Source organism: Manis javanica, chromosome 1 (genome assembly GCF_040802235.1).
Source record: "Manis javanica isolate MJ-LG chromosome 1, MJ_LKY, whole genome shotgun sequence".
Lineage (NCBI taxonomy): Eukaryota > Metazoa > Chordata > Mammalia > Pholidota > Manidae > Manis > Manis javanica.
Genome location: NC_133156.1, coordinates 207,771,631 through 207,785,450, shown reverse-complemented (window position 1 = coordinate 207,785,450; position 13,820 = coordinate 207,771,631). Strand labels below are relative to the sequence as shown.

Here is a 13,820-nt window from a genome sequence, read left to right as displayed (position 1 = left end):
ATCTATTAAGGTCATCTCCAGTGGCAGCAAAATGCCTAGAAACCAAGACTGTTTACTCCAAGAGAGACATTTTTCCTCTAAATGGGAAAAGCAGATGTTCTTTTTTAGTCCAATTCCCTTCTGAGCAAGAATTTACATTTACAAGATGGTGTGTAGAAAAATCTGTGGTTATGAACATAGACCTTCCTGGTCTGTTCAAGTCCTATGGGCTAAGTTTAGTTATCCCATGGTTGAGTAACAAGCCAACAAGACATCATTATTACTAGCATTCTTAAAGTGCCCAGAATATGTACATGTGTGTGTGTGTGTGTGTGTGTGTGTGTGTGTGTGTGTGTGTGTACGTGTGTGTGTGTGTACGTGTGTGTGTGTGTGTATTACACAGAGTAGAAGGAAAAGGCTCTGCCTCCAGGGGGCTAATATTATAGGGTACAGGCTTATAAACATTTCAACAAAAAGTGACATAATTAAACAAACTACAACTAAATAACCATCACAAATAATGACAAATTTACAACACTAAAGTTTTGCAGAGCAAATCTAGTGGGTGATCCCAAGAAATATACTCTTCAAGAGTTAAACAGAGAACAGAAGCCTTGTATATGTAATAATATATACCAATCTTCAGATTAGTGAAATACAGTCTCTTACCAAAAATGTGTCTTACATTAAAAAAATTAACTTCTTCATTCCTTCTTTCACTTTTCAACTTTACTCAAAACAATTATAGGAGTGTTCCACTTCCCTCTTTCTAGGAAAGTTATATATTTCATAACCTTTCCAATTAAAAAGAATGAATTTATAATGGAGGTTCAAATCAGCATGTGTTGAGCAAAATATTAAATAAATCAGTGTGGTCTCACTGCACTATTCTTCTACTCTTTGTATGATACAACCTAAATGAAATAAATCTGATAATTTTCTCCTATACATAGTAAAATTTGTATATACATCCAAGCATCACTCACTTCATAAAAAGTAAAATGGGAAAAAAACATTTTCAAGTTTACTTTTAAACATTAATTTCACTTATTGATAACCTCATACTGTATTTTATTCATATCAGTATTTATCACAGTCTTAAACATAACCATTTTAAACCTTAGCACTTTGTAGAATTATTAACAAAATAAAGCTAAGGAGAAACATTATTAGTGATTTCAAACTGCTGACAAGAAGAATTTCTTTAGGAACCAGCTAAATAGTAAAAATTATAATCATCCTTTCAAAGGAATAATGTTATCATTATTTTAAAAATAAAACTTGGTTAAAAAAAAACCTCTCTGGTATTTCCTGAATATACTTAGGGGATTCATACTTATAGCCAGTTGCCTTCCTTTTAAACATTTATTGAATTTTTATAGGGTGATAAGTAGCAATTTCAACAATAATTTAAAACTATCAGTAAGTTTCATTAGAATTATTAACAGTGCATCAGAAAATTATTGATGATGATTTTTCTAATTCCTGACACTTACTTCCATCACAAGAAAACCTAATTTAATAAAGAAATGCTTAAAACTAACTTAAAAGCATAATAACCAACTTTTTTAGGTAGGAGAGGAACAGGGCTTGATTTATCTCTAGATTGGCAAGAGAAAGACCACTAGCCAAACTGGTTCTTAAATGAGGCTAAGAAAGTAATTAAACATGCAACGACAGTGACATCTAGTGTTAATAATTGCAGGCCACCAGACTACCATTAAATCCCCCCAAGTGCTAAAGAAACAACTCTTCAAGGTATCTCTTTAAAAACCAACAAACAGAACTCAAAAATGTTCTAATAGGTTTCCTTCCAGACATTAAGAAAATCTCAAGAGAAAAACACCTTAGAAGTAACACTAAAGACCTAAAAATAAAAAGCATTGTTTATTTCATGTGGCCAACATCTGTAACTGCTCCCCTCGGTCACAGAATTTAATACAAAGGTAATCTGGCACATGTTCTGATGAGTGTTTTTCATAAACATTTAAACTTTCAGCTATAAAAGCAAAGAAAGATATTACATAAGCTAATGCTTGATGATACATCAAGAAAAAGCAATTTAAGACATTTCAGGAATACCTGAGGAAGATACAAAGAAAAAAATTTTTTTAGCTTGCACTGAGAAACAAGCTTTACACTTCAGTCCTTGCTATCTTCCTATATTTTTGTTGCTTTGAGAGGTTCACTTACTAAACAGGAGATATTTTTGCCCAAAGGCTTAAAATTTGGCAGCATGCTCTAGATGAATCTATAAATATAAGCAAAATTCTAAAAATTATTTTTGGCTAGGACAGTATTTTATAAAAGGTAAAGTTAGCATGAGATGGAGCTTACCTATTTTTTTTGGAAAGTTCATCCTTCCCCCTTTTAACTCCAAATATTCTTGTGATCAAGGTACTGAAGAGAAGTGTGGATGAATTTCTCACCTAATATAAAAATAAATACACAATAAGGGTTAAGAAATATTCATGATATGAAACTAACATTTACAATGCTCAAAGTAGATATTCAAAATCATTAACCAATTGGCTAGTATGGGGCTAAAGAAAATATGGTTTCTGTTCATAATATAAAACAACTTTCAAAAATTTTACAGTAATTGACTCAATGACTTCCTCTTACAAAGAGCTCTACAATTCAGTTGCATGCATACGACACAGTTCTTTCCTATACTTCTAATATTACCAATTGTTTTTATCATCTCTTTGTACTTGTACCATCAGGTAACACTTCTTTAAAAAAATTTTTTTCATTTTTCCATATCCTTTCTGATGATGTATATCCCCAAAAGAGCTCAGCTCCTCCCATTTATTCTTTGTAATCATTTACTTATGAAAAAGCTTTGCAAGATTCGAAGAACCCATGTTATTAATATAGCCAAGAAAATAGTTAATATCCAAAGTCTTGCTTATTAACTTCCCAATATAATAATTTTAAACCTAAAATTACCTGAAACAACTGGTTAACATAAATAAGAACTATCATTAATAAATATGAATCATTTCTTCAAAATGATAATAGAGCTTATCTGTTTCCAAGCTAATGTGTCAAGACACTTTGCTATATCATAAAAATGTCTTCCCAAAGCCATGGCATATTGGGTTTCTTCAATGACTTTGCCAAATCAGACTAGAGATGTATAAATATCAGTATCTACTGACTTTCTTACAATAAAGAAGGTACTACACTAACACTATGGAAAATATCCAGAAATAGAACACACACACTTACTGCCAACACAGAACTTATATTCTAATTAGGTAAGTGTCATAATTATGTTATGTTAAAATAGAAATATAAGAGGAAAGAGAATAAAAATGAACAATGTAAGATTTAGAAGATATCCCTCTGGAACTACTGCAGTTAAGTGTCATAAACTCAAATGCCCACCAAAGACCAGTGAGTGACAGGCAGCAGAGGACTGGGTCTAACGCAGCCACTATTCAGCTTCAGCTCAGTTGTTGCCATGGGAGAATGTAAGCCCAGTACTGTCAGACCTTCTGCTTTCTCAGGAGAAGCCAGAAACCCCAATTTTTATATGAAATCTCACTATTCTGAAATGTTGGCAACAAATTTAAGAGGAAAAAAAAAAACAGTGTGGAGGCAAAAAACACAGTTGCAGGCTGTATTTGACCTATCAGCCACCAGTTTGCAATCTCTCTGCTAGAAGCCTAAGACTGACTCAATTCATGCATGGCAACTCAAGAAGTAAACAAGAGATACAGTGGCACAATTCATATCAAAATTGCATTAAAGCCCTAAAATTAGACAAATTCATGTATGTCCAGTCAAGAGTAAACAACATTAATGAAGACCCTACTATGTTCCCTGACTAATATCCCCAAACAATAAATCTCTGTCTCCTGTTACTGAATCAACATCCCCTCTGCCCTAACTCAGGTCTTGATTATTTTGACTTAGCCTATTGACTTAGTTTCCAAGACTTCAAGGTTTAAGATGACTTGGTAAAGTCATCTAGGACCCTCTCTCTTCTCAGGAACTGCACAAAAACATTTAAAAAATAGAAAAACTCCATTTTGCTTTAAACAAACTTTCTGACCAAGGCTGCCCAATGTGGTGAAGTTAAAACAGAAGTGCCTAGAGATGAAAAAGGGTGCCTGCCAGAGTACACCTTAATCAAAACTGTAGAGGACTGTTTCACAAGGTGAATGGGCACCCCAAGAAAGAAAACTTCCTTGTTTGATTCAATAGGCTGGAGGTAGGAGACACACAATGTCTTTTAGTAGCATTAAGATGGATCCATGAGTTCCAGTATTATTAGCCTGATCCATTCATTAAGTTCCCTCATTAGCTGCCAAAGATCATCATAACCTATTCCAGTAAGCATAGCAAAATAGTGATATTCTACCATTCATCAGTTACAATTTTTTAAAAAGTTACTATTATAAAAAAAAGCTTTCCTGCATCAAACCAAAACTTATTTGGTTACTCTGTTATTTGGTGCAGAATTATTTCCATAGATTAACCAGTTTGCAGAATGAGTTCATGCCACAGCAACCTCCAAAGGCAACCAAATGATGATCTTTTAAAACATTTTTGAAAATTAATTTTCCTCTTACTGAGGTAAGTTCACATACCATAAATTTCACCATTTTAAAGGCCACTACTTAGTGGCTTTTACTATATTCACAAAATAGGAAACTACAAACACTACCTAATTCCAGAATGTTTTCATCACCCCAAAATGAAACCCTGTACATGTTAGTAGTCATTCCCCAACCTACTTTGATCTACTTTCTGCAGATTAATCTACAGTCCACTGTAGTCTACTTTAAGAGTATAGAAATAAAGCCTAGCATTTAGTTAAAAAATGGGCCAAAATAATTCAATGGAGGAAAGAACTAACAAAATGGTACTGAAACTACTGATACCCATATGCAAAAGAATGGATTTGCTTCTTCTCTTATACCATATTCAAAAATTTACTCAAAATGGATCAAAATACTAAATGCAAGAGCTAAAACAATATAACCTTTAGAAGAAAACATTAAGTGTAAATCTTTGTAACCTTAAAAGATCATCATTAGGTTACCTTTGGAAGTCTCTATGGTAGGAACTCATTCTACTGAGTCTACTCATCTATTTTCTGTTTCTATGGATTTGCATATTCCAGACATTTTATATTCCTAGGATCATGTAATATGCAGCTTTTTATGACTGGTTCTTTCACTTTGCTTTTCTCAAGGTTCACCTATGTTGTAGCATGTATCAGTATATCATTCCTTTTTATGGACAAAAAACATTCCATTGTATAGATATACCACATTAAAAAAATCTATTCATCATTTGATGGACATTTGGGTTGTTTCCACTTTGGAGCTATTACGGCTAATGGATACTATGAACATTCATGCACGAGGTTTTTTTTCCATTTCTCTTGGGGGTATACCTAGAGGTGGTATTACTGGGTCATATGATAACTCTACATTAACCTTTTAAAGAACTGCCAATGTGGTGGTATCATTTTACATTCTCACCAGCAATTTATGAGGGTTACAATTTCACTAATTCTCCTAATATTTCCCAGGACTTGTTACTGCCCATCTTTTTGATTATAGCTATTTTAGTGGGTATGAAATGGTAACTCATTGTGGTTTTGATTTGTATTTCCCTAATGACTATTGAAGTCAAGCAACTTTTTATTGGCCATTTGTGTATTTTTTCTTTTTGGGAGAAATATGTTCAAATTTTTTGTCCATTCGTTAATTGGGCTGTCTTTTCACCTTTGAGTTGTAAGCGTTCTTTATATACTCTGGATACTAATCAAATATATAATGATATAATTATCAGATACTTGATTTGCAAATATTTTCTCCCATTCTGTCAGTTGCCTTTTCATTTTCTTGATGGTACCTTTTGAAATATAGACATTTTAAGTTTTGATCAAGTCTAATTTATCTTTTTTTGTTGTTGTTGCTCATGCTTTAGGTGTCATATCTAAGAAACCATTACCTAATCCAAGGTCACAAAGATGTGCACTTAATGTTTTCTTCTAACATTTTTATTGTTTTAGCTTTTCCACTTAGGATTTTGATCCATTTTAAGTAAACTTTTGGAAAATGGTGTACGATAGAAAGCAACTCCATTCTTTTGCATATGGATATCCAATTACCACAGTGCCATTTGTTAAACAGACAATTCTTTCCTCTATCATCTTGGTACCTTTTTTACTAAATATTAGGTTTTATTTATAGACTCTTAGTTGTACTCTATTGATTTATACATGTCTATCCTTATGCCGGTACCTGTCTTGATTACTGTTGCTTTGTCATAAGTTTTGAAGTTTTGGACATGTAAGTCCTCCAAATTTGTTCTTTCTCAAGATTATTTTGGCTATTCTGAATACCTTGCATTTCTATCTGATTTTAGGGTCACCTTGCCAATTGGTGCAAAACAGACAGATGAGATTTTAATAGGATTGTATTGAATCTATAGATCAATTTGGGGAATACTGCCATCTTAATATTAAGTCTTCCAGTCTCTGTACATGGAATATCTCTCCATTTATTTAGGCCTTCTTCAATTTCTTTCAACAATGTGTTATAATTTTCAGGATACAAGTCTTATATTTTTTTTGTTAAATTTATTCCCAAGTATTTTGTTCTTTTTGATGCTATTATAAATGGAACTGTTTTCTTAACTTCACTTTTGGATTGTTCATTCCTTGTATGTAGAAAAACAACTGACTTTTGCATATGATCTTGTGTCCTGCAACCTTGCTGAACTTCTTTGTTACCTGTCATGGTTTTTTGTATGAGGATTCCTTAGCATTTTCAACATATTAAGATCATGTCATTGAAAAATAGAGATAGTTTTACACCTTCCTTTTCAATCTGGCTGATTTTTATTTCTTAATGTTGCCCAAATGCCCTACCTAAAACCTTCAACACAGTCTTGAATAGATGTGGCAAGAGTATCTTTGTCCTGTCCCTGATCTCAGGGGGAAAGTCTTCTGTCTTTCAATAGTGAAGTACATTATTCATTATGGGTTCTCCACTGACACCTTTCATCAGGTTGAAAAAGTTTCCATCCATTCATAGTTTACTGAGTGTTTTTAATATGAAATGGTATTAGATTTTGTCAAATGCTTTTCCTGCATCTGCTTAAATGACCATGGGCTTTCGTCTGTTAGTCTATTCATATGATGTATTAACATTAATTGATTTTCATATGTTGAAAAATATACATTCTATATTTTGAAAGTGTAGAGAAGTTACACAGCATATCATTTTAAAAGTTATTATAAACAGAACAAAATAATTAGCTTGGAAGACTTTACTTGTTACTTAAGATACATGAGTGCACACAGAAATCTGTGGCTTTCCTATACACTAACAATGAGCCAATAGAAAGAGAAATCAGGAAAACAATTCCATTCACAATTGCATCAAAAAGAATAAAATACCTAGGAATAAACCTAACCAAAGAAGTGAAAGACCTATACCCTGAAAACTATAAGACACTCTTAAGAGAAGTTAAAGAGGACACTAACAAATGGAAACTCATCCTATGCTCTTGGCTAGGAAGAATTAATATCATCAAAATGGCCATCCTGCCCAAAGCAATATACAGATTTGATGCAAGCCCTATCAAATTACCAACAACATTCTTCAACGAACTGGAACAAATAGTTCAAAAATTCATATGGAGACACCAAAGACCCCAAATAGTCAAAGCAATCCTGAGAAAGAAAAATAAGGTGGCAGGGATCTCACTCCCCAACTTCAAGCTCTACTACAAAGCCATAGTAATCAAGACAATTTGGTACTGGCACAAGAACAGAGCCACAGACCAGTGGAACAGATTAGAGACTCCAGACATTAACCCAAACATATATGGTCAATTAATATTCAGTAAAGGAGCCATGGACATACAATGGGGAAATGACAGTCTCTTCAATAGATGGTGCTGGCAGAACTGGACAGCTACATGTAAGAGAATGAAACTGGATCACTGTCTAAGCCCATACACAAAAGTAAATTCAAAATGGATCAAAGACCTGAATGTAAGTCATGAAACCATAAAACTCTTAGAAAAAAACATAGGTAAAAATCTCTTGGATGTGAACATTAGCAACTTCTTCATGAACATATCTCCCCGGGCAAGGAAAACAAAAGCAAAAATGAACAAGTGGGACTATATCAAGCTGAAAAGCTTCTGTACAGCAAAGGACACCATCAATAAAACAAAAAGGTACCCTACAGTATGGGAAAATATTTTCATAAATGACAGATCCGATAAAGGCTTGACATCCAAAATATATAAAGAGATCACGCTCCTCAACAAACAAAAAGCAAATAATCCAATTAAAAAATGAGCAGAGGAGCTGAACAGACAGTTCTCCAAAGAAGAAATTCAGATGGCCAACAGACATGAAAAGATGCTCCACATTGCTAGTTATCAGAGAAATGCAAATTAAAACCACAATGAGATATCACTTCACACCAGTAAGGATGGCCACCATCCAAAAACACAAACAACAACAAATGTTGGCGAGGTTGCGGAGAAAGGGGAACCCTCCTACACTGCTGGTGGGAATGTAAATTAGTTCAACCATTGTGGAAAGCAATATGGAGGTTCCTCAAAATGCTCAAAATAGACTTATCATTTGAGCCAGGAATTCCACTTCTAGGAATTTACCCTAAGGATGCAGCACTCCAGTTTGAAAAAGACAGATGCACCCCTATGTTTATCACAGCACTATTTACAATAGCCAAGAAATTGAAGTAACCTAAATGTCCATCAGTAGATGAATGGATAAAGAAGATGTGGTACATATACACAATGGAATATTATTCAGCCATAAAAAGAAAACAAATCCTACCATTTGCAACAACATGGATGGAGCTAGAGGGTATTATGCTCAGTGAAATAAGCCACGCAGAGAGAGACAAGTACCAAATGATTTCATTCATCTGTGGAGTCTAAGAACAAAAGAAAAACTGAAGGAACAAAACAGCAGCAGAAGCACAGAACCCAAGAATGGACTAATAGTTACCAAAGGGAAAGAGACTGGGGAGAATGGGAAGGTAGGGAGGGATAAGGGTGGAGAAGAAGAAAGGGGGTATTATGATTAGCATGTATAATGTGGGGGGTGGGGGAAAGGGGAGGGCTTTGCAACACAGAGAAGACAAGTAGTGATTCTACATCTTACTATGCTGATGGACAGTGACTGTAAAGGGGTTTGTGGGGGGGGACTTGGGGTAGAGGAGAGCCTAGTAAACATAATGTTCTTAAAAAAAAAAAGATACACGAGTGTCCCTATGTTTCTGTGCAATAGTACAAATGGTTCAAAATCTGTTGCAGGTAGTGCTTTCTATTTTCTAATATGTCCTCCCTATTTTCTGTCCCCGTCCACTACAAAGCTAATGAGGAAGGTAAAGAATCAGTACACTTGAGAAAGAGGCTGTGACTAACTGACAAACTATATTATCAACTATTGCATCATTGATAGTAAATGCTAATGTGAATCAGTGATGTTAAATCAATGTGGGTAATGAGAAAGGTCATTACCAGTACTAATATATTTTGAAAAAGTCATAACAGTAATAGCAATGAAAACATGTCCTATTTGGGAAAGATGGGTCAAAGAGACTGCAAATAAAAAGGAGAGTAATGATAAAAAAGAGTAAGTAGTAGTAAAGTTAAAAATGGACAAAGTAGAATGGCTGCTAAATAACTAGCTATAAGCACTCCTTATACAAGGAAGACACCAGAAAACCTTTCTGTTCCCTCACCTCCTTTTCCACAAAGTCACCAATATTAGCTGGTAGGGACTCACTATTCAGCTACAAATTCACAACCAGTACCAAACTTTTCCCCTTCTATTCACTGAGTGCATATACATTTTCTTCCCTATATAACATGAAAATGCTCCCATAAAGACATGTACAAAATGTAGGTATAGATAAATGAAAAAATTAGGTTTCACAAAGCGGTATGTGTGTATGCACGAACATATGTATATATTTTTCATATGTGTGTGTGTGTGTGTGTATATAGCTTTTCTTATGTAGCATAAATGCTCCCTTGACAAATATTTTGGAAATGTGAATGGAGAGTCTACCATGTGGCATCACTAGGTGATACGGTTATTTACACATCATACATCTTCACCCTTAATAGACATCTTTGAGGCTAGGTTCTGCATATAATACTATAAAATATTCTGTGTAGTGTACATGGGGCCAATTTGTAGTAGAAAGAAATACTTCCTGAAAAAAATTAAATGAGATTTGAATTTTAATTTGCCTTCCACCGATTTTTAGCCATGTAACCTTGAAAAAAGTTTTAATCACAAGTGTCTCATCTGTAATCCAGGAAAAATATATTGGGATTTCTGGGCCTATGACTAAGGGGAAGGCCAACCACATTCTGGAGTTTATGCTGACCTTAGAAGTAGAAAGACACTTCTCGGATAAGAAGACAAAAGAAGAGGTGGAGCTTCCCCCAGCTCATATACACCATCCATGCATGAATTAGGAAAAAGTACCTTGGCTGTGAGTGAACAAAGCTCCATGCCAAGGCATGTAGCATGATGATTAGAGGGGGGCTGGGTTTTAGCATGCACAGCCCTCAGCCTAGCACCTTTGTGGCAACCTCACAACTACCCAAGGGCCTGGAGAGACACTGGTACCAAGAGGAGGACAGAGGACATATGGCAGTGCTACTGGGAAGATCTGAAAGGTTCTTTTTCCTCCTCTGTAACCCACTGCACATTGTGAACCACAGTTGGTCTGAAGGAAGCAAACTAAAGATATGCCAGATAGAAATATAAACCCACTGTGGGGCTTAGAAGGACCCCAACGCGCCATACTCTGTGGAATTCCTGGGCAAGCTGGAAAGACGAGTTACCTGCCCGGCAATTAGGATGCAGGGAAGGAAAACCAGGTGTTCCATAGTCAACAATCATAAAAAAGGGAATGCCCAGAAATGTCTCAAGTTTCCAAAACTGCCCAGAAAATTCTGTTTCGTTTCCACATGTATGTTACTTTTTGTTACCTAAATGTTTAACTTAACTAGCTTCATCCCTAAAATATATGACAAAGATTATCACTTATCACCATCTTTATTAAATATTTCTCTATTGTGAGACTCATCTCCTGGCAGAATCATTATAGAAGCTTCTTGATTGGACATCCTCCTTCCTTCTACCTGACAATCAAGTCCCTCCTTGTAACTAGGTCAGCCAGATCCCATCACTCCCCTATGTGACACTGTCTCAGGCAGGGTTTTTCAACATCAGTGGGAGCCAAAATTTTAAACCCCAGGTCTGTGCCAACTACATCCAGGGAGGCTGTGATTCATTCAGCCATTTCCAGATTCAGATAAGATGCAACATTACAGGGCATGGGACGTGGCTTCTCTAGCAGCTGCCTAAGGGTTATGCCAACACTGGCCCAAGTTTTGTTAATGCCCCAAAGGGTGAACCCTGACCAATAAGGGGGACTGATTCAAGAGATAGTAGTTTCATATGTCCTGGCTGGAAGATATACCACATGGCTAGACAACCAGCTCAGTTTTCCAGCAAGTTTAAGGCCTGCTTAGTAATGTCTTTTCTCTTTCCTGGCCTCACTTCTCTTTTTCCTTCATTCTTACTGCTTTGGGCTGAGTTTGTACTACTCAGTGAAAGTACAGTGAAAGCACCTAGGTTATACCTCCAGCTCTGTTTCCTAAGGAACAGGACCAAAACCCTACAGGATAGATAAAATCCATCTTCTCTGTATGCCTCTAACACTCAGAAGTTTCCCCTATAATAGCACAGATTCTGGAGTCAGATAATAGCTGTGTGTCCTTAGACAGTTATTTCACCTCCCTGACCCTTGTTTCCCTTATCTGTAAAACGTGAATTATAATAATAGAATTACCTTCCAAAGTTATTTTAAGCATTAACTGAGATAATCAATGTAAATGATGCCAGGGACACGGAAAATATTCAATAAGACAGCCATTATTAAAATTAGGTCTTATTTATCCTTGTATTTCTAGTGCTTAAATACCATTTGCAACATAGTAGGTGTGCCTAGTGCCTACTATGCTTACAACAATACATTTCCCCTGCGTTTTAAAAATGCCTAACAGGTGGCAAAGATCAAGAGATTTGTGTGGTCTCAACACAAAAGACTGAAGCATCTATAAAAACAAATTAAATAGATACATGAATGCTTCTTGTAAGTGTTCCTTTACTGCAAAATTAAAATCAAGTCCATTTTACTTGTGTTTTTTTCCTCTCTAACTTATCAAGAAAAACAATTAAGTCAAAAATATAGATGTAGTTGCCTTTAGGCATATGATATGTTTCTGAGAAAATGTGTACAAATAAGATTTCTATAAATCAAACCACATTTCACCTGTGTTCAGTAAAAAAATCACTCTTTAAATGACTTCAACAGAAAATGCTATGGTAAATTTTTCTGTAAAATGAAGACTTCTTTACATTCCTTGGTTATGTTGATTTATAATTTTGGGGTATTTTAGGTAGGTTTGTATAAGGAAGGAAACATAACAATCAATATATTAAGGTCACAGTATGGATCATTACAACTATCATGTTCATTTTCTGTAATAAAGCAAACTGAGTAGAAACAAAAAAAAAAATTCCTTCATAACTAGTGTTAAAAAGGAAGATCCCCAAAATAAACTACACATACATTGTGTATATATATATTTATACAATCTTTTGTGGTTAGATGTGTGCATCTGAATACTACACAAACATAAAATGCACACAGAAAAAAGACGAAGACAATGCAGCAGAATGCTAATAAAGGTTAGATCTGCATAGTGGTTTAACAGATGACTTTTACTTTTCTTTTTATGCTTTTCTTTATTTTAAAAATATCTTTATTTCAGAATTTCTGTAGCATGCAGTTACTACTTTAAAAGGTCTTTTTAACCTTAAAAAAACCTTTTAAAAAATGAACCACTCATCTGATACTTTCAATTTTGCTAAACAGTTAGAAAAGTCACCAGGTTTCACTCTCTGAAAGCCCTTTCACAGAAAACATTTCTTTGCTCATTTGAATTAATGGCTTGAAGAAAACAACCGATATTTCTGGCAATCAGTTTTATGATCTCTAGTTTTCTGGATGGTCAAACCACATTCCTACCTCTGTGACTCCTGATGGCATACAGGTATTGCTCTGTTTCCTGTAAGCACAAAAGCTAAGGACTGTGCCCTTGGGAACAGTTAGGCAATGTTCTTAGACAGAATTTTAGAAGTTTTTCTTCCTTACAGGAAAATGCACAGTTTTCCAGACAAGAATTGGCAAACTTTGAGAATTCCTCTTTACATTGGGAGTCTGTGCCTTTTGCTACAGTGCAATATACTGACTCTCAATTAGAGGCTTATCAGTTTTGAAATAGTGTGAGCAGCTCACCAATCAGAATGCCTGCCTTTCTGGCAAACTCTCCATGCTGTGTGTAATGTGTAAGGTCTAGCAGCTTCTTTTCTACTCTCCTCCTCTCCTTTGCCAGTCTTTTTTTTTTAAGCTGCATATCAAGCATCTACAAGCCATAGGTTATTCTCCTTTTTTCTAGGAGACACAATGATGTAGTAATGTTTCTCCCATAAGTCATGAAAAAATGTTTTCTAAATTTCTTAAATCCAACTGGGTACTGCCCATTATCTTTAAAGTTCTAATCAAAAAGTTTCTGCATGGTGATCCTACTGCCAAAAAGAAGTGACTCAGTATTTTACCTCTCCCATCTTAATTCTTTGAGAGTGGTTGTTTTTTTCACCTTTTGATAGAGCATATTTATAGTACTCCCTTAACATACTGATACACAGAGCTCACAGTATCTAAAAGAAATTGCAT

General features: G+C 35.0%; 1 protein-coding gene across 12 annotated transcripts in view; it reads right to left on the bottom strand.

Moving 5' to 3' along the window:
• THADA (THADA armadillo repeat containing) overlaps window positions 1–13,820 on the bottom strand; it is a 319,658-nt gene that overhangs the window by 225,706 nt on the left and 80,132 nt on the right. For all 12 annotated transcript variants that reach the window (XR_001852627.3, XR_005053772.2, XM_017657268.3 and 9 more), the window contains exon 26: window positions 2,317–2,408. Coding sequence is in view for 10 of the 12 variants with exons in the window: in XM_017657268.3 (XP_017512757.3) it covers window positions 2,317–2,408 (92 nt within the window). In the remaining 2 variants the exon portion in view is untranslated. The remainder of the gene's footprint in view (window positions 1–2,316; window positions 2,409–13,820) is intronic.